The sequence below is a fragment of the Heterodontus francisci genome, chromosome 19 (assembly GCF_036365525.1).
Source record: "Heterodontus francisci isolate sHetFra1 chromosome 19, sHetFra1.hap1, whole genome shotgun sequence".
In the NCBI taxonomy this organism is placed as follows: Eukaryota; Metazoa; Chordata; class Chondrichthyes; order Heterodontiformes; family Heterodontidae; genus Heterodontus; species Heterodontus francisci.
The window spans coordinates 71,943,880-71,965,396 of NC_090389.1; the positions used below are offsets into that span (position 1 = coordinate 71,943,880).

The following is a 21,517-nucleotide window of genomic DNA, read 5'->3' on the forward strand; positions in this document are numbered from 1 at the left end:
CTTCTCCTGCTCACAGAGCTTGAACTCATGGCTTCATTCACATATTCGTTTTGACAAAGAATTTTACACTTATATAGCAGCTTACCACATCTCCCAGACGCACCTCAAAGTAAGATTAAGACTAATTTCTAAAACTTACGCCTTATAATTCCTGGAGCACTGTGAGATCTTGGTCGTACTGCCATTGTTCCTGAAAAAGAAATGAAACCATACATCTATTTATATAATTTTTTTAAAAATCTGTATCTAGCATGTATCGGTTGAAGGTTGTTGGATCCAAGTTTAGTAACATTTTTAAAGAATTATATGCTTTATAAAAGTAGATCATTTTTGTTTGCAGCTGCCAGTCTGTTGACTGCTCTGCATGGTATGTGAGAGGAAGAGAATACAAAACATACAGAAATTATTATCTGTAGATAATTTCATGACTTGGGAAAAACTAAAAATTGTTTGAGCAATTTGCTGGGTTAAGTTTTATAATTCCTCTCAGTTTTACATCTGAAAATATGGCTCAGAGGCATCAGATCTCAAAAGCGTCACACCTTTAAAGAGTTACATCTCTGTGGGACAAAAAAAAATGACTGCTTCAGATAACCACATACTTGCTAAGTTACCAATCAAGTATCTGATCGACGAAGTACAAATGAACCGAAACACTTCCCTTCACTTGGTCAGGTGTCCTCTGTGGCTCAGTTGGTAGTACTCTTACATTTAAGTCAGAAGGTTCTGGGTTTAAGTCCCACTTGAGCACAAAAATCAAAGCTGACACTCCAGTACAGTACTGAGGGAGTGCTACACTGGCCGGGATTTAACAAGTGGCAGACGGGAGCTGGTCACCGACTGAAAAGTCGGTGGTGAACCCGTTTCCGTCTCGCCTGGGGATCTGACCCGTATTTAGCTGGTCCCTGGGCTTCAGTTGTTCTGAGATGGGACTTCCACCCGCTTGAGGTAGGAAGTCCCGCCTAATGGAGCTGCCAGCCAATCAGCGGGCCGGCATCTCCTAGACCCAGCAGCTCCACCAGGTGTGGTGGCCACTGCTGGGATTACAGTCCAACTGGAATTAAAGATGCCTGGGAGCCTGGGAGGTTGGTAAGTTTTGGTTGCCTCGTCGGGGCTAATCGGTCGGGCCCCGGCAAGCCAAGGGTGGTTGGTTGGGGGGACGGGGGGCATGTTGGGGGTGGTTGGGGTAGTGGGGGCAGCCCTCCATCGGGCACAGGGTGCCTGATCCTGAGGGCACCCCCCCCCCGGGACATTCAAGAGCTGCCTGCTTTTGTCAGGCAGCCTCCCTCAGTCTAGGATGCCCGCTTGCCACGCCTAAAATCCGCATGGAGGTGGGCGAAGGTCCTTAAGTGGCCGTTAAGTGGCCACCTTAGGGCCTTGATTGGCCTGGGGCGGGTGAGCTGTTTTTCGCCGCCACCGCCACCCTGCGTAAAGTAGCGGCAGAGGCGGGAGCAGGTCAGGATAGGCTCCCGGAGCCTCCTGCTCCATTTTATGCCATGCCACCCAACACCCACCCCCCCTCCCCCCACTGCCACCATCCCACTCTTTAGGGTGGCATAAAATTCCAGCCACTGTTGGAGGTCTTTTGGATGAGCTGTTAAACTGAGGCCCTGTCTGCCTCTCTGGTGGATGTAGAAATCCCATGCCTCTATTTGAAGAAGAGGAAGGGAGAGATCCCTGATGTCCTGGCCAATATTTATTCCTCAATCAGCATCACAAAAACAGATTATCTGGTTATTATCACATTCTGTTTTCTACTTCCACTGGCATTCTCATTCTCACTCCATAGGCATACTTTCTTCCTCTGCCGTTCTGGCTCGGGCAGCTGTCCTTTTGCTTCTCCTGCTCACTGAGCGACCAGACCCAATCCTTTACACTTTGGTAAATGGCTTGAACTCATGGCTTCATTCACATATTTGTCTTGACAAAGAATTTTGCACTTATATAGCAGCTTACCACATCTCCCAGACGCACCTCAAAATAAGATTAAGACTAGTTTCTAAAACTTACTCCTTACATTTCCTCTAGCACTGTGAGAGCTTGGTCGTGATGTGAATTTTTCTGAAAAAGAAATGAAACCATACACCTATTAAATAATGTTTTTTTAAATGTATCTAGTATGTATCCATAGAAGGTTGCTGGATCCAAGTTTAGTAACATTTTTAAAGAATTATGTGTTTTATAAAAGTAGATCATTTTTGTTTGCAGATCCTAGTCTGTTGCCTGGTCTGCATGGTATGTGAGAGGAAGAGAGCACAAAACATACAGAAAAGAGAGAGAAAGAGGGCAAGAGGCATACAGAATATCAGATATTCAATAACAATTTGCATTTATATGAAAATAGAAAATGTTGGAAATGTTCAGCATCTGTGGAGAGAGAAACAGGTTGATAACCTTTAGATTGCATTTATAAAGCACCAGAGTGTAATTAGACAAAAATGAATGCTAATTCAAAGGAGATATGAGGATGTGTGACTAAATGTTTGGTTGAAGAAGTGGGTTTTTATTCAGGTCTTTCAGGAGGCGACGGAATGGAGATTTTTAGGGAGGGAATTCTGAAAGTAGGGTTTGGAAAGCTAAATGCATAGGTACTGATGGTGGCTTCAAGGAGATGGTGGATGCACAAGAGGCCAAAGCCAGAGGTATAACAGAAGCAAAATACTGCAGTTGCTGAAAATCTGAAATAAACACAAGAAATGCTGGAAATACTCAGCAGGTCTGGCAGCATCTGTGGAGAGAGAAGCGGAGTTAACGTTTCAGGTCAGTGACCCTTCATCTGAACAAGTCAGAGGTATGTCGAGTTCCCAAATGGGTTGCAGAACTGAAGAAGCTCATAGTGGTAGAGAAGGGCAAGGCCATAGAGTTATGTGAATACAAGGATGAGAATTTAAATTTAGGGTGTCGAGGGACCAGAAACTAAGGTTGGTCAGTATGGACAGAGATGTTAGGTGGAAGGGTATGAAATAGGATACGGACAGCAGATTTTTTTTTAATGAGCTGAAGCTTACAGGGTGTGGAGGATGGGAAGACATTCAGGACAGCAGAAGAATATTTGAGTATTGAGATCACAAAATTATAGATGAGAGTTTCAGTAGCAGGTGGGCTGAGATAGGAGCAGAGGGTAGGGCTAGATGCAGGTAATGTTAGACAGAGGGCAGTAGGCAGTCTTTGTGATGGATAGGATATGCGGTTGGAAGCTCTGTCTGCTGTCAAATAGAATGACGAATACCCTGGTTCAACATGAGACAAGGGCTGTGAAAAGGCATAGAATTTGTAGCTAAAGCTTCAGTGTTCCTAATGTTGAACTTGAGGAAATTGTAGTTCATCCAAAACTGGATGTCAGACTTGCAGTCTAACAACACAGAGACAGAAGTGATCAAGAAGTGGTGGAGAGCTAGATCTGGATGTTGTCAGCAAACACTTGCGTGTTGACCCCCATGGCTTCAGATAATGTCACCAAGCAGCAGGATGTGGATGAGAAAATGAACAAGGTTAGATCCTTGGAGAACTAACTCCAGAGGTAATTGTGTGGGGATGAGAGGGGCTGGACATGCTCTGGCTATGATTGGATAAGCAAGTGTGGAATAAAGTGAGGGTAGTCCCACTGAGCTGGACAATGGAGAAGAGGAGTTGAAGGGTTGAAGGCCAACCTGTCAGTGCCTGCACAGAGATCAAGAAGGACAAGAAGTATAATGCACTAAAGGTGCTAATGATGTAACAGGTGTGCTGTGATGGTGCGGATTCCTGATTTTAGAGATTCCAACATGCAGTTATGGGAAATAAGGGCATGCATCTGGGTGGTGACAACACGTTCAAGAACTGTGAAGAGGAAAGAGACATTTCAGGTAGGATGACCATTTGCAGGTATTGAGGAGTTAAAGGAGGAAGGAAGCAGCAGAGACATGATGATCTTAATCTTTGTGACACAGCAGAGGGTTGGCAGAGGAGAAATGAGGCCAGGGGTTATCTTTTCTCTCCAGGATTATCCCAATGATTGGTTTTGGCAGAGGAGAGCAAGTGCTTGATGTGGTCCAGTCAGACATTGTGATGGATGACTAAACCAGTTATGCATCAGATATGCTCAAGACTGCACCCCTTGGACTAGAGAGAGTTCATATGGGGTCCATATCAGTGGAAAAAAACGGGGTGGGGGCATGGACATCAAAGGTGATGTCCACCACCGCCCCCCCCACCCCGCCACCTTCCCACTCTTTGGGGGGGCGTAAAATTCCAGCCAAGTATTCAATACATAGGCTAAACCTTTTTTGCTAAGCTAAGCATAACTTTGATGGGTTTGCCCGTCAGCAGGGGGTAGCCTGAAGGTTACATTCCAATACCTGTGCATACATGACTAAAACAAAGCAACTAATTGTCTACCAAAGAAGTACATAACAGGAAGCATATTTACACCTGTCAGAGTATCCATGATTCAGCAATTTAAGCTGTGTTTTTGGTGACCGTGGGCTGAATTGAATTGTGTTACTATATTGGCATCAATTCAGAATAAACAGCAGCAGCAGGCAGAATGTCCAACTTCATTACAGCCTTGCTAATGCCAATTTCAGCCAGGTAAGATTGACTCCAATGAAAAACAGCATTGGAATTCAGTCCAAAGTCACAGGCACAACAGCAAAGGTGCATGAGGCAAAGAAAACGATAGAAACAATGGAAGACAAATACAGACCACAAAAATAATTAGAAACTAGAGACACAGTCACAGGAAGATACAGAGGGCTGAATTTTACAGACCTCCTGACGGCGGGGTTCTTGGTGGGGGCAGGGTTTGGAAAAGGCCTTTGGGAGAGTGCTGCCACCCACCCCGACGCCAGGAGGGCCCGGCCCAATATTGCCGGTGGCGGCGGCCACCCCCCACCCCCCCACGACAGGACCCCATTAACGTAGTTAAGTAAATTAAAATTAATGAATTAATCATACCTAGGCCGCCGCCCACCGACCCTCTGTGATCTTCCTGCCGCTGGCCGGCACTCCCGTGCCTTCGGATCCCCGTCTGGGGAAACGAGACAGAACACTTGTTGGGAGGGGGGAAGAGGTACCTTTATCAGTGTGGGTGGGGGGAACGGGGTCAAAATAACATCATTGATGTAGGGGATGGTGGGAAGGGCTTGAGGTGCACGTTTATGCACTTTGTGGGGTGGAAAGGTCAGGTGGGCAAGGTAAGTGTTTTGGGGGCGGGGAAAGGGCAAGTAATTAATTTATAGTTATGGGGGGGAAGAGGGACAAAGTAAATATATATTTTTTTATTTACTGCATCTTTAAATATTTAAATTTAATGGTAGGGCTCAAAGCCCTTTAAAAATGGCCTCAGGGCCTGCGCACAGGCAGCTGAGGCCATTGCTGGGGACAGACAGCCCGCTCTATCCACGTGTTCGGGGGGGGGGGTGAGGGGGGGTGGGTGGGGGCTGGGAGGGCGGTCCGCCCTGGCTATTTAAATGAGCTGCTCTGCTTAGGTTCGCGGCGGCTCCGCACTGTTTTCGCCCGCCGCAGACTTGTAAAATTCAGCCCAGGGACTTCATTTTTTCGATGAGCAACAGCATAGGATAATGAATACATTGTGTGTTTCATAGCGTAATGTTTCTTACATTATAAAACAGTGCAGCTGCCTCTCAGGAACAATTTCTGGATGAAATATTGCAATACAATTAAATCTCTTTGCTGCTTTTGATAATCATATGATATATCTCAATTTGTTCAGAATGTTATTCATTTGTAAAATTGAAATTTTGATTTTATTTGACGATGAATTTTATTTTAGTCCAGTTACTTCTATTCTTGGGACAACAATGTTATTTAATTGATGACTAACTAAAAAATGAAATCTGCATATTGACAAAAAATGTAGCTTTTTAAATCAAACCTACACACAATGCGCTGACTGATATACAAGGTGAATGTCAATTGCAAAATCAAGGCTCAATGAAGAATAGATTTATTCAAATATTACCATTTTCTGCTGGTTTGTCGGCCACAAAGTTCTCATTCTTTTCGTCTTCCGGTTTTGTGACAACCATCGATGTTAATGGTGTTACAAAGCTGTACTTGAGTGAAAGTTCCAGGATTCGGCCCGTTAGATTTTTCTTTTCATTTGTCTCTGCAGAAACCCTGAATGCAACAATTGGTAACAATTAATTTTGTAACATATTCTCATCCAGAGCCATAAATACCTGTGCTGCCATTTAAACAAATGCTTGTGCAATTATTTGTGCAGTGCAATTGCTTGTGCAATTAACCATTAATACAATTTTTGTCCACAAGTAATCAAAACAGATAACTAAACTGGAATAATCATGAGCCATTTTGCAGCAGTGACAGCTACTGTTAATAAAAATAAAGGGTGATGAAGGATTAAGAACCAGAACATTAACCTATCTTTCAGGCAAGGTGATGGCGTAATGGTATTGTCACTGGACTAGTAACCCAGAGACCCAGGGTATTGCTCACAGCAGAAGGTGGAATTTGAATTCAATTAATAAATCTGGAATTAAAAGCTAGTCTAATGATGGCCATGAATCCATTATCGATTGTTGTAAAAACCCATCTGGTTCACTAAAGACCTTTAGGGAAGGAAATCTGCTGTTCTTACCTGGTCTGGCCTACATGTGACTCCAGACCAACAGCAATGTGGTTGACACTTACATGACCTCTGAAATGGCCCAGCAAGCCACTCAGTTGGATCTAACCGCTACAAAGTCAATAAAGAATGAAACTGGATGGACCACCCGGCATCGACCTAGGCACCAGAAATGACAACGGCAAACCCAGCCCTGTCGACCCTGCAAAGTCCTCCTTATTAACATGTGGGGACTTGTGCCAAAGTTGGGAGTGCTGTCCCATAGACTAGTCAAGCAACAGCCTGACATAGTCATACTCACCGAATCATACCTTACAGACAATGTCCCAGACACCGCCATCACCATCCCCGGATATGTCCTGTCCCACCGGCAGGACAGACCCAGCAGAGGCGGTGGCACAGTGGTGTACAGTCGGCAGGGAGTTGCCCTGGGAGTCCTCAAAATCGACTCTAGACCCCATGAAGTCTCATGGCATCAGGTCAAACATGGGCAAGGAAACCGTCTGCTGATTACCACCTACTGCCTACCCTCAGCTGCTGAATCTGCACTCCTCCATGTTGAACCGGGGGCACAGAATGTACTGTGGGTGGGGGACCTCTATGTCCATCACCAAGAGTGGTTCGGTAGCACCACTACTGACCGAGCTGGCTGAGTCCTAAAGGACATAGCTGCTAGACTGGGCATGCAGCAGGTGCTGACGGAACCAACAAGAGGGAAAAACATATTTGACCTCGTCCTCACCAATCTGCCTGTCGCAGATGCATCTGTCCATGACAGTATTGGTAGGAGTGACCACTGCACAGTCCTGGTGGAGATGAAGTTCCGCCTTCACATTGAGGATACCTTCCATCGTGATGTGTGGCACTACCACCATGCTAAATGGGATAGATTTTGAACAGATCTAGCAATGCAAAATTGGGCATCCATGAGGCGCTGTGGGCCATCAGCGGCAGCAGAATTGTACTCAACCACAATCTGTAACTTCATGGCCCGACATATACCCAACTCTACCATTACCATCGAGCCGGAAGACCAACCCTGGTTCAATGAGGAATGCAGGAGGGCATGCCAGGAGCAGCACCAGACATACCTCAAAATGAGACGGCCTGGTGAAGCTACAACCCAGGACTACTTGCATGCCAAACTGCGTAAGCAGCATGCGATAGACAGAGCTAAGCGATCCCATAAGCAACGGATCAGATCTAAGCTCTGCAGTCCTGCCACGTCCAGCCGTGAATGGTGGTGGACAATTAAACAACTAACTGGAGGAGGTGGCTCCATAAATATGCCCATCCTCAATGATGGGGGAGGCCAGCACATCAGTGTAGAAGATAAGGCTGAAGCATTTGCAACAATCTTCAGCCAGAAGTGCCGAGTTGATGATCCATCTCGGCCTCCTCCTGAAGTCCCCAGCATCACAGCTGCCAGACTTCAGCCAATTCGATTCACTCCGCATGATATCAAGAAACGACTGAAGGCACTGGACACTGCAAAGGCTATGGGCCATGACAATATTCCGGCAATAGTACTGAAGACCTGTGCTCCAGAACTTGCCGCGCTCCTAGACAAGCTGTTTCAGTACAGCTACAACACTGGCATATACCCGGCAATGTGGAAAATTGCCCAGGTATGTCCTGTACAGAAAGCAAGACAAGCCCAACTCGGCCAATTACTGCCCCATCAGTCTACTCTCAATCATCAGTAAAGTAATGGAAGGTGTCATGGACAGTGCTATCAAGCGGCATTTCCTTCGCAATAACCTGCACAGTGACGCTCAGTTTTGGTTCTGCCAGGGCCACTCAGCTCCTGACCTCATTACAGCCTTGATTCAAACATGGACAAAAGTGCTGAACTCAAGAGGTGAGGTGAGAGTGACTGCCCTTGACATGAAGGCAGCATTTGACCGAGTATGGCATCAAGGAGCCCTAGCAAAACTGGAGTCAATAGGAATCAGGGGAAAACCCTCGGCTGGTTGGAGTCATATCAAGCACAAAGGAAGATGGTTGTGGTTGCTGGAGGTCAATCATCTGAGCTCCATGACATAACTGCATGAGTTGCTTCATCAATGACCTTCCTTCAATCACAAGGTGAGAAGTGGGGATGTTCGCTGATGAATGCACAATGTTCAGCACCATTCGCGACTCCTCAGATACTGAAGCAGTCCGTGTAGAAATGCAGCAAGAGCGGGACAATATCTAGGCTTGGGCTGATAAGTGGTAAGTAATATTTGTGCCAAACAAGTGCCAGGCAATGACCATCTCCAACAAGAGAGAATCTAACCATCTCTCCTTGACATTCAATGGCATTACCATCGCCAAATTCCCCACTGTCAACATTCTGGGGGTTACCATTGACCAGAAACTGAACTGGAGTAGCCATATAAGTAGTGTGGCTACAAGAGCAGGTCAGAGGCTAGGAATCCTGCAGTGCTTAACCCACCTCCTGACTCCCCAAAGCCTGTCCACCATCTACAAGGAATAAGTCAGGAGTATGATGGAATGCTCTCCACTTACCTGGATGGGTGCTGCTCCAACAACACTCAAGAAGCTCAACACCATCCAGGACAAAGCAGCCTGCTTGACCCATCCAGAAACATTCACTCCCTCTACCCCCGATGCACAGTGGCAGCAGTGTGTACCATCTACAAGATGCACTGCAGCAACGCACCAAGGCTCCTTCGACAGCACCTTCCAAACCCGCCACCTCTACCACCTAGAAGGACAAGGGCAGCAAATGCATGGGAACACCACGACCTGCAAGTGCCCCTCCAAGCCACACACCATCCTGACTTGGAACTATATCGCCGTTCCTTCACTATCGCTGGGTCAAAATCCTGGAACTCCCTTCCTAACAGCACTGTGGGTGTACATTTCAAGAAGGCAGCTCACCACCACCTTCTCATGGGCAATTAGGGATGGGCAATAAATGTTGGCCTGGCTAACGACGTCCACAGCCCATGAATGGATTTTAAAAAAAGGTGCCAATGGATCAGTTGTGCAAGTCTAGTAATCAGTGCTTCTACATAAATTACATTTCTATATTTCAATTTCACGGACAAAACACTCTTGCTACTTTACCGCTTTTCTAAGAGCTGTTGTATGGTCAAATAAGCCCACAGTCGCTCAGTAAAGTCACCAAAAATGTATTGCTGTTGCTGAGTAACATTTTCGACTTCTGATAAATTCACTTCAGCTTTTAGAGTCAGGTGTTCATTAGCCTGTTGGAGAATTAAGGAGTTAGGCTGAACCTTGTTGTTAAATATCGGGAAAATACATTACACTTTGTTCTTTGTTCCGTAGCATAAGCTCACAATTTTCTGTTAATTATGTTTTAAAGATACTGTTAATTTGTAATATTTTCACTATTACGTGTTAGGCACAAAACACGTGAATTATTTTCATTGATCAGAACAACAAAAACTGGTAGGATTTACGCAATATTTTATGTGAAGAGATAATATTTTGTTACAATTTTGTGTTGCTATGAAGTTTATAACTAGCTTTCTTTAAGATTATGTTCTAGTCAGTAATAGCCTGTTCAACTGAACAATGCTGGGTCCAACTTTTTCGCTGGAAGAGTAATTAGTGCTAAAAAGGAGGATTTAAATTAATTTGGTCGGGGAAAAGGGACAAGCATGACAAAGAAGCAGAAAGAATAACAAAAAGACAAAGCGCGGAAAGATAACATGATACAGAGCTTTACCAAGACAGACTACACTGAGTAACATCATCAAACACACAGTTAATAGGTAAGATATTATAAATAAAATTAGTAATCTCAGAGCACAAGCTGATACAGGTTGTGGAAGGGGTTATGATATAATCGCTCACACTCTAGATTGGTCGTTGTCCAAGGGCTGCTAATATCACTGTGAGGCAAAATGAGAAGGCAGCCCCAAAAACTACCTCAGCTGGTACAGGGATTAGACCTGTGCTGTTGGTGTTATTCTGCACCACATAGCTAGACTTGTAGCCAATGGAGCTAACCAACTTCTGATATAACAGGCTGGATTTTAAAGCCCCACCGCCATTAGGAACGGTGGCAGGGGTGCAATGAAGATCGGTGAGGCGGACGCCCACCACTGACCCCGACGGTGGGCAAGCCTCCTGCCAATCTCAGCAAGCGTGGCGAGGCCTCATGGCGGCCGCCCCACCACTCGGCAACGGGACCTCTACTTCGGTATGTAAATTAATTTACATACCTGAGTTAATGAGGGTCCCGTCGCGTCCTTAATAGCCGCACAGATCTTCATTTGGGCGGCTGACGATGCCGCGCCTTCGAATCCCCGTTCGTGGAAACGTGGCGTAACACCTGTGGGGAGGGGGGGGAGGAGGATTCTTTTCTCTGAGCAGGAGGGGTTTGCGGGGTAACTACGATGTGGATTGGCCGGGGGGGGTTGATGGGAAGGGGTAAAGGACAAAGATGCCAAGCTTTGTTGGGGCGGTGAGGGGGGGTGGGGGGGAAGGTAAAATTTTCAATATTTGAATTCCGGAGGGGGGGGGGGGGGGGGGGGGTGGAAGGGCACGAATGCCTGGAAATGCCATTGTGGGGGTGGAAAAATGCATTTAAAGGTAATTTAATTCTGCTTTGTGGAAATTTAACTTACTTGGCCCTTTAATTTTTAAATGTCCACTGGGGGCTGTCATTGGCGCTGGACGCCGTTGCCGGCAACGGCTTGCCCGCCCCTCCACGTCATTGCGGGGGGCAGTGCCGCAGCTATGCAAATGAGCTGCTGCGTTTGAAATTGCCGCGGCTCCGTGACACGGTGCCTGTGCGGGTGGGCCACAATTTTTTTTTGTCCGTCATCTACTTCAGCAGCAGATTCTTAAAATGCAGCCCAACAGCTCAAGCAAGGGAAAGACTAAAACTGAACATTCCTGGTTACAAAATATTCCAGTAGGAGAGTAGGAAGACAAAAGGGAGGAAGGGTGGCATTATCAAATATTCTACTGCCGGGCTAAAACATAGGGATGACTCAGGGGATAATGCTAAACCTGTATCTATTTAGTGAAACTTGAGACTGAACTTTACTGGCCACTGGGTGGTGGAAACAGAGGTGGAGGGCTGGTAAAATAGCAGGGAGCCATGTTGGGACTGCTTCCCAAACCTGACCTGCTGCCAGGGAAGTTTCCCAGTAGTGGGCAGGAGGCAGTCTGGGGTGTGGATTGGCTGTCTGCTCCATGGAGCACAGTGGCGCAGTGGTTAGCACTGCAGCCTCACAGCTCCAGCGACCCGGGTTCAATTCTGGGTACTGCCTGTGTGGAGTTTGCAAGTTCTCCCTGTGTCTGCGTGGGTTTTCTCCGGGTGCTCCGGTTTCCTCCCACAAGCCAAAAGACTTGCAGGTTGGTAGGTAAATTGGCCATTATAAATTGCCCCTAGTATAGGTAGGTGGTAGGGAAATATAGGGACAGGTGGGGATGTGGTAGGAATATGGGATTAATGTAGGATTACTATAAATGGGTGGTTGATGGTCGGCACAGACTCGGTGGGCCGAAGGGCCTGTTTCAGTGCTGTATCTCTAAACTAAACTAAACTAAATTAGGGGTCGACCACGTCCATGTGGGAAGACTGCCAACTTCATAGAGTCGGCCTCCCTGCTGCAGTGTGTATCCTAATACAGACAAAGCTACAATGAATAGGGCAAAAATTGCTGAAATGCATACAAGAGAACTTTCCAGATCAGTCAGTTTCCAGCCCAAAGAGGAAAGAAGTAGTGCTCGACTGTGTTCTATAACATTAAGTGGGGCAAGTGGAGCATGTTGCAGTGGGAGAGCATTTGGGAAACAGTGGGTTTACGTAGTTAAGGACAAGGACAAGGAAAAATCAAATGTGAAAATATTCAACTACAAAAATGCTAATTTAACTGAATTGAAAAGGGATCTGGCCCAGGTGGTCAGCAGGTAAAACAGTAAAAAAAAATTGTTTATAGGATTCAGTATCATTTATTGCCCATCTGTAATTGCCCTTGAGAAGGTGGTGGTGAGCTGCCATCATGAACCACAGCAGTCCATGTGGTATAGGTACTGTTTGGAAGGGAGTTCCAGGATATTAACCCAGTGAAAGTGAAGGAACTGTGATATAGTTCCAAGTCAGGATGGTGTGTGACTTGGAGGGGAACTTGCAGGTGGTGGTGTTCCTATGCGTAAGCTGCTCTCCTTCTTCTAGTTGGTAGAGGTCCCGGGTTTGGAAGGTGCTGTCTAAGGAGTCTTGGTGTGTTGCTGCAGTGCATCGTGTAGATGGTACACACTGCTGTCACTGTGCATCAGTGGCGGCAGGAGTGAATGTTTAAGGTGGTGGATGGGATGCCGATCAAGAGGGCTACTGTGTCCTGGATGATGTCAAGCTTCTTGAGTATTGTTGGAGCTGCACTCATCTAGGCAAGTGGAGTTTATTCCATCACATTCCTGATTTGTGCCTTGTAGATAGTGGACAGGCTTGGGGAGTCAGGAGGTGGGCTACTCGCCACAGAATTCCCAGCCTCTGACATGCTCTTGCAGCCACAGTATTTATGTGGCTGGTCCAGTTCATTTCTGGTCAATGGTAACCCCAAAGATATTGATGGTGAGGGATTCAGCAATGGTAATGTTGTTGAACAACAAGGGGAGATCATTATATTCTCCCTTGTTGGAGATGGTCATTGCCTGGAACTTTCGTGGCCTGAATGTTACTGATCAGCCCAAGCCCGAATGTTGTCCGGATCTTGCTGTATGCGGGCATGGACTGCTTCAGTATCTGAAGAGTTTCAGATGGTACTGAACATTGTGCAATCATCAGCAAACATCCCCACTTCTGACCTTATGATGGAGGGAAGGTCATTGATGAAGCAGCTGAAGATGGTTGGCCCTAGGACACTACCCTGAGGAACTCCTGCAGCAATGTCCTGGGGAAAAGATGATTGGCCTCCAACAACCACAACCATCTTCCTTTGTGCTAGGTATGACTCCAACCAGTGGAAAGATTTCCCCTGATTTGACTAGGGCTCCTTGATGCCATACTCGGTCAAATGCTGCCTTGATATCAAGGGAAATCACTCTCACCTCACCTCTTGAGGTCAGTTCTTTTGTCCATGCTAGGACCAAGGCTGTAATGAAGTCAGGAGCCAAGTGCCCTTGCAGAACCCAAACTGATCATCAGTGAGCAAGTTTGATGGAGTAAATAATGAGAAACTGTTGCCAGCGTCAGAAGGGTAAAGTAATCGGAGGACACAGATTTAAGTTAATTCAAAAAAGGACCAGAGCAGACAGGAAGAAACCATTTTTTTAGACAGTGACTTGTTATGATCTGGAATGCACTACCTGAAAGGGTGGTGAAAGCAGATTCAATAACAACTTTCAGAAGGAAATTGGATAAATCCTTGCAAAGGAAAAACTTTCTGGACGATGAGGAAAGAACAAGGGATTGGGACTAATTGGATTGCTCTTTCAAAGAGCCACCACAGGCACAATGGGCCGAATAATCTTCTCTGCTGTATCATTTTATGATTGTAGGAGACTTTTGTTTGGGAACTTTTTTTTGATAGATCTTACAGATCGTAGAAAAAGTGGTGGAAACAATTCCATAATAATATCGTTTAAAAGGGAAGTAGGTAATTAATTATGAGAGAACATTTTTGGAAAGGTATAAGAAAAGGGGAGGGAAATAGGTTGAAGTGGATAGGTTGAATCAAAGAGCTGGTGAAAAAATGGCGGCCTGCACATGTGGGCCACACGCCAAAGAGTCGCCGCAATCTCAAGCGCAGCGCCTCATTTAAACAGCCAGGGCGACCTGCCCGCTGTCCAATCTCATGGAGGGGGTGGGCTGTCTCTACCAGGCAATGCCGTCATTTTTTAAAGGGCAGCCAGCCCTGCCACCCAATTAAAATTTTTAAACTCCTAAACCCCAAAGTTAATTAAATAAATTTCTAACTCCCCTTTTCCACCCCCCATAATAACTATTTGCCCTTCCCCCCAAAAATACTTACCTTTTACATTTGACCATCCCTCCACAAACTGCACAAAATTTAAGGTTCAATCCTTCCCATCATCCCCTATACCCATTACGTGTAATTGACCCCATTCCCCACACTGAGAAACTTACCTCCTCCCCCCTCCCCACCAGTGTGGCACCTCGTTGCCCTGGATGGGGATCTGAAGTGAAGACCTGCTACCCGACCCAAACCCGATGGGACCCGACGACATGTGTCAGGCTCGGGTCAAGTCAGGCTGCTCTTCTGGGTGCGGTCTTCGGGCTCGGGTTGGGTCGGGCCGAGTCCAGGTCAGGCTGGGTCCGGGTCAGACACACACAGCAAGAATTGCAGGTAAGTGTTAAAAGTTTAAAACGTACCTGAGCTGGGAGTCCGGGACGTCAAGGAGGGAATCTCTGAATCAGCGCAGTCAGCGAGTGAGCATCTCTATGATGTCATCACGCTCATGCTGCAGCTTCCTGAAGATTGGGAGTCGCAAGGTAGGTAAAGGGAACATTCCGGTCGTTGGGTCGGGCTCGGGTCGGGTGAAAAATGGAGGGACTCAGGCCGGGTCAGGCTCGGGTCCAATGTGGTCCTGTTGGGCTCAGGTTGGGTTTTTTTTTTGTGACTTGAGCAGGCCTTTAATTTGAAGACGCGGGAGTGCTGGCTGCGATGCCGAAGGTCACAGCGGGCCCACAAGATTGCAGATAAGTCTATTTAAATTTATTCATTTTATTCATTTGAATATTTAAATTGTGGTCCTATCGCCCAATGGCAGAGGGCCACTATGGAGCCTCGCCGCTGCCGAGATGTTCAGGCCAGGCCCTCCCAGCATCTAGGTGCACGATGGGCCTCATCTGGAGCCATCTTTAGGCCCTCTCCCACCACGGAATCTGCGCCTGGGGGAGAACAAAATCCTGCCCAATAGGCTAAATAACTTCCTATTGCACTGTAATACTGTACTCTATCATTCATCCAAACGTAGATAATAAATTGGAATAACTGATAAGAAAGTACTTACAGTTTGAGCAAAGACCTCTGCTATGAGTGACTCCAGGTTATTGTCTGAAATCTTGCCAGCCACGACAATTTCAGACCCGTCATAATACTGTCTAAAATTGGCCTGAGTTAATTCGGAAATGGCATTATCTGAATACTGCAATTCAATATCCAAAAGTAAGGGATTCGCCACTTCATCATAAAAACCCTGTAAAAAAGAAAAAAAATTAAAGAATTTCTCACTCTCTAAATTATTATTATGTTGTTGAATCCTTAGCGTGGAAATTCCTATTGAAGTGCAAACTGAGTTCGGAATGTACTTGCAGTACCACTTACTCCTGATGTTGATTTGCAGAGGTCTTTGTTGTGAAACAAAAAGTCTTTGTGTATGGAGCAGTTGTCGTCACCATGCTCTTGTACTGCAGCGAGACCTGGACTGTGTGTCAGCAACACATAAGAGCACCAGAGAAATTCCATCAGCAATGCCTCAGATGCATCCTCTGGATTCAATGGGAGGACCATCGAAATAATTTTAGTGTCCTCTTTAAGCCAGAGCCACAAGCATTCAGGCAAACCTCCTGGAAAATCAGCTGCGATGGACTGGCCAATGTGTCTGCATGGCTGAAAATCATCTCCTCTGTCAGGTCTTGTTCTCAAACTCTCAAATGGCCAAGGTTCCAGGGGATGACAAAGAAAACGCTTCAAAGACACTTTGAAGCTCTCCTTGAAGCGTGGCTGCATTGACCTTTACGAATGGGATAACCTTGCTACCAACCGCTCAGCATGGCAACAAATTATCCACCAAGCTGCATCATGCTTCGAGTCCAAATGCCTTAATGAGGTAGAGTGACAGCAGAGAAGGAAAGAAAAGGAAGCAAATCCGGCACTCCGATCCCACTACCTCTTGGGACGTCCTGCCCCATGTGCCCAAAGATCTGCAGGTCAATATCTGCCTGCTTGGCCACATGAAGACCCACGGCAGAACCTTGCAACTCTGAGTAGATGCTGTCCTCAAATTGAGGGACAATCAACAGCTCCTGACATTGAGGTTTGTAAGTTTTTCTACTATGTTTCTGCTGACAGGATGAAAACTGCTATGAAACCCAGGGGCCCTGGTCCCTAAGTTGAAAGAAGGTAGCAGACCTGAAGAAAGATGCCAAGATAAAACTACCCAATGACTTCTTATGCCAAGTAACTGTCCCAAATACTGCCACAAAATCTTTCCACATACCTCTCTTACTCTGTAACATTCTGCTGTAATGCATTCTTACAACCTTGCAGTTTTTTGAATGCTTCCATGTGTTGTCTTACCGCAGCAGGGCACAAATACAAGTTGTGACTTGTAACTGAAACTGCTGTATACTAAAATGTTGTAAATGGCTTTACACAGCAAATCCTTCCACCACACCCTGACTGTATAGGGCATGTATGAGAAGTGAACTTTATACATGAACGTTTGTATTGTTTGTTTATTTTGACATATGTTCTGAATGGCTGCCGGAGGATGAATCTCTTATTTTTCTCTGTTTATTTGTGTCTGAGAAAACACGACAAGGACAGGAGAAAAATGTTAACGCAAGGAAAGGAAATCCTGGATGAGCTACACCATTTTTAAAGTAACATACAGGAAATCTGGTTCAAAGTCCTGAATTTAGACACATTGGACTGAATTTTACTGGCCCCTCGACCCGTGATGTTGAGAGGGGCCAGCCGCATATTACCGGCGGAGGGGGGAACCTCGGTGCCCCCCACCCCCCGCCGCCTGGCAGCAGGCCCTTCATATCCATATGCAGATCGGCACTAAATATATGCAAAATAACTTACCTGCTGACCCACGCTGATTTTATGGCCTGCGTTCGGCCGTCACGCGCCTTTGCAACTCCGCACAGAGTTCCGAGGTGAGAACCTTGTGAGGAGGGGGGAGTAATAAAAACAACAGGGCGGGAGGGGTGGGGAAGCAGTGAAAACAAATGTAACTAGTTGTGTGAATGGTGGGAAGGGGGTTAGAGGAAAAATGTTAGAAGGTTTGGGTATTTGAGAAATGAATATCAGGCAATGAAATGACTGTTGCGGGGTTGGGGAAGGGCCTCCATTACTTACCTTTCTATTTAATACAAATCACTTATGTTTACACTTTAAAAAATGAAATTAATTGTACGGGGTTAAAGCCCTTTAAAAATGGCACTGTGCAATGGCACCGGATGACGTTGCCAGGGACGCGGAGGCTGCCCCTATACGTTATTGGGGGCGGGTGCTCTGCCCCCACTATTTAGATGAGCCGCTGCGCAAAATATCACGGGGGCTCCTCGGCGGCTGCTGGATGCGGGCACCCTGCTGAGTTCAAACGGTGCCGCCACGGAACGCAGCGCCGGAGTAAAATTCAGTCCATTAGGGCAAAGGCCCCATTTCCAGAAGGAATCATCAAACATGAGGAGCTCAAGTAAAATTGTCATCCACTCTATCTGTTCACATGGATATAAAAGCTTCTATGATATTCTTCAAAGAAGAGCACCCAAGTGAGAATCAATGTTCCAGAAGGTGTGCAGAATCAGCCAGCCATAGAAGTACTAAACCTGGCTGAGTCAGCACAAAGAGTTCAGCATCACCTGAATCCCAAGGGGCTCCCATAAAAACCCAGCAGCCAATCAATGCATTTACTCTGTCTACTGGGGAATCATTTTGAAGAAGTCATGAGTTAGTCAATCCAGAAACCAATCATACTAACACCACTGTAACAAAGTGGTGATAAACATTTTAGCTGACCAACTCGAGCACTTTTTGTCACTCTATCAAGTAACTGACACCTTAGCTGACCACTTATTGCTTCCTTGGTATGTTATAGAAACATAGAAAATAGGAGCAGGAGTAGGCCATTTGGCCCTTCGAGCCTGCTGCGCCATTCATTACAACTGATCATCCAACTCAGTAACCTGTTCCCACTTCCCCCCATATCCTTTGATCCCTTTTGCCCCAAGAGCTATATCTAACTCCTTCTTGAAAACATACAATGTTTTGATCTCAACCACTTTCTGTGGTAGCGAATTCCACAGGCTCACCACTCTCTGGGTGAAGAAATTTCTCCTCATCTCAGCCCTGAAAAGTTTACCCCATATCCTTAGACTATGACCCCTGGTTCTGGACTCCCCCAACATCAGGAATACCCTTCCTGCATCTACTCTGTCAAGTCCTGTTAGAATTTTATAGGTTTCTATGAGATCCCCCCTCATTCTTCTGTTCTCCAGCGAATATAATCCTAACCGACTCAATCTCTCCTCATAAGTCAGTCCCGCCATCCCAGGAATCAATCTGGTAAACCTTTGCTGCACTTCCTCAATAGCAAGAACATCCTTCCTCAGATAAGGAGACCAAAACTGCACATAATATTCCAGGTGTGGCCTCACCAAGGCCCTGTATAATTGCAGCAAAACATTCCTGCTCTTGTATTCAAATCCTCTCGCTATGAAGGCCAACATACCATTTGCCCTTTTTACTGCCTGTTGTACCTGCATGCTTACCTTCAGCAACTGGTGTATGAGAACACCCAGGTCTCGTTGCATATTCCCCTCTCTCAGTTTATAGCCGTTCAGATAATAATCTGCCTTCCTGTTTTTGCTACCAAAGTGGATAACCGCACATTTATCCACATTATACTGCATCTGCCAAGCATTTGCCCTCTCACTCAACTTGTCCAAATCACCCTGAAGCCTCTCTGCATCCTCCTCACAACTCGCCCTCCCACCCAGTTTTGTGTCATCTGCAAATTTGGAGATATTACATTTAGTTCCCTCATTTAAATCGTTTATATATATTGTGAACAGCTGGGGTCCTAGCACCGATCCCTGCAGTACCCCACTAGTCACTGCCTGCATTTGGAAAAAGACCTGTTTATTCCTACTCTTTGTTTCCTGTCTGCCAACCAATTTTCTATCCATCGCAATACACTACCCCCAATCCCATGCGCTTTAATTTTACACGCTAACCTCTTATGTGGGACTTTGTTGAAAGCCTTCTGAAAGTCCAAATAAACCACATCCACTGGCTCCCCCTCATCAACTCTACGAGTTACATCCTCGAAGAATTCTAGTAGATTTGTCAAGCATGATTTCCCTTTCGTAAATCTATGCTGACTCTGTCCGATTCTACCACTGTTCTCCAAGTGCTCTGCTATAACATCTTTCATAATGGACTCTAGAATTTTCCCCACTACCAATGTCAGGCCGACTGGTCTATAATTCCCTGTTTTCTCTATACCCCCCCCCCTCTTTTTAAATAGTGGGGTTACATTAGCTACCCTCCAATCTGTAGGAACTGTTCCAGAGTCTATAGAATCTTGAAAGATGACCACCAATGCATCCACTATTTCTAGGGCCACTTCCTTAAGTACTCTGGGATGTAGATTATCAGGCCCTGGGGATTTATCGGCCTTCAATCCCATCAATTTCCCCAACACCATTTCTCTACTAATACTGATTTCCTTCAGTTCCTCTCTCTCACTAAACCCTGTGTTCCCCAACATTTCTGGTATGATATTTGTGTCCTCCTTTGTGAAGACAGAACCCAAGCATGCATTTAGTTGGTCAGTCATTTCTTTGTTCCCCATAATAAATTCCCCTGTTTCTGACTGTAAGGGACCTACATTTGTCTTCACCAATCTTTTTCTCTTCATACACCTATAGAAACTTTTACAGTCAGTTTTTATGTTCCCTGCAAGCTTACTCTCGTACTCTATTTTCCCCTTCTTACTCAATCCCTTGGTCCTCCTTTGGTGAATTCGAAACAACTCCCAATCATCAGGTCTGTTGTTTTTTCTAGCGAATTTGTATGCCTCTTCCTTGGATCTAATGCTATCTCTAATTTCCCTTGTAAGCCATGGTTTGGCTACCTTTCCCATTTTACTTTTGCGCTAGACAGGAATAAACAATTGTTGCAGTTCATCCATGCGCTCTTTGAATGTTTGCCATTGCCTATCCACCGTCATTCCTTTAAGTAACATTTCTCAATCCATCATAGCCTGACTGATTTTTGACCAGCAGATATTAGAAAGCAACAGAAGAACAGTTCAATGCGATGAATGTCAGAGGATTGAAATTGGATGCAATATTTCTGTCCGTCTTTCTCTCAGGTAATAAAAGAATGTATAATTGTTCTCACATACAACACCAAAGAACAGAAACGTCTTAGCCCCAAGCAGTGAATTATCATTATCCAGCATTTTAATCATCAGACTGGATGTTTTCCATTTGTGTACATGTTTCTTATATTGTTGGCTTCAGCCTCTTGAACTTTCTGGGCCAACACGATTGGAAATGACTTCTCATTGATAGACCTAGATCAATGAAAGAACAATTTTTCATCCACCAATCTTTTACCAATTCTCAGGGATAGGGAAGTTCAAAATATTGCAACCAACTGTACAGCCAGTTTTGGAGAGTGAACTATGCAGGAGATCACAGGTCAAGTGTCGGAAAAGATCATAGAGTGGAGCGAGCAAAGGTGGACCAAACCAGGCCAGGTTGGGCGACAAGGGACAGCAGATGACAGTACAGCACACCACAAGTCGAGAGCATCACAGGAAGCCAGAACACAGAAAGTGTGGAGCACTAACCAAATAATAGAATGAGGTAGCCAAGCCCTCTTGTGTATGTAGTCACTAGTGAGTTATCAAGGAAATGACCAGCGTAACAAAAACAGAAAATGCTGGAAATACTTAGCAGGTCAGACAGCACCTGTGCAGAGAAAAACAGAATTAATGTTACAGGTCCCTGTGATCTTTCATCAGAACTGGCAAAAATTAGAAATGTAATAGGTTTTAAGCAAGTGAAAACAGGCAGGGGGAAAGAAGAACAAAAGTGAAGGTCTGTGATAGGGTGAAGGGCAGGAGAGATTAAATAACAAAAGGTTTCAAGGTACAAAGCCACGGGGAGTGTTAATGGGGCATGTAAAGAAAGAAAAGATGTATCTGGATTAGGGACAGCAGCTGTCAAAA

The 21,517-nt window shown here is 45.6% G+C and overlaps 1 protein-coding gene across 2 annotated transcripts in view; it reads right to left on the reverse strand.

Moving 5' to 3' along the window:
* LOC137380173 (inter-alpha-trypsin inhibitor heavy chain H3-like) overlaps nt 1-21,517 on the reverse strand; it is a 199,673-nt gene that overhangs the window by 148,064 nt on the left and 30,092 nt on the right. Inside the window, exons 13-17 of one of the 2 annotated variants that reach the window (XM_068051930.1) lie at nt 15,554-15,739; nt 9,668-9,807; nt 5,963-6,120; nt 2,011-2,061; nt 140-190 (exon numbers count right to left, since the gene is read on the reverse strand). The exons of the other annotated variant lie outside the window; for it this stretch is intronic. Coding sequence (XP_067908031.1) covers nt 140-190; nt 2,011-2,061; nt 5,963-6,120; nt 9,668-9,807; nt 15,554-15,739 — 586 coding nt within the window. The remainder of the gene's footprint in view (nt 1-139; nt 191-2,010; nt 2,062-5,962; nt 6,121-9,667; nt 9,808-15,553; nt 15,740-21,517) is intronic. 2 annotated transcript variants of the gene reach the window in all.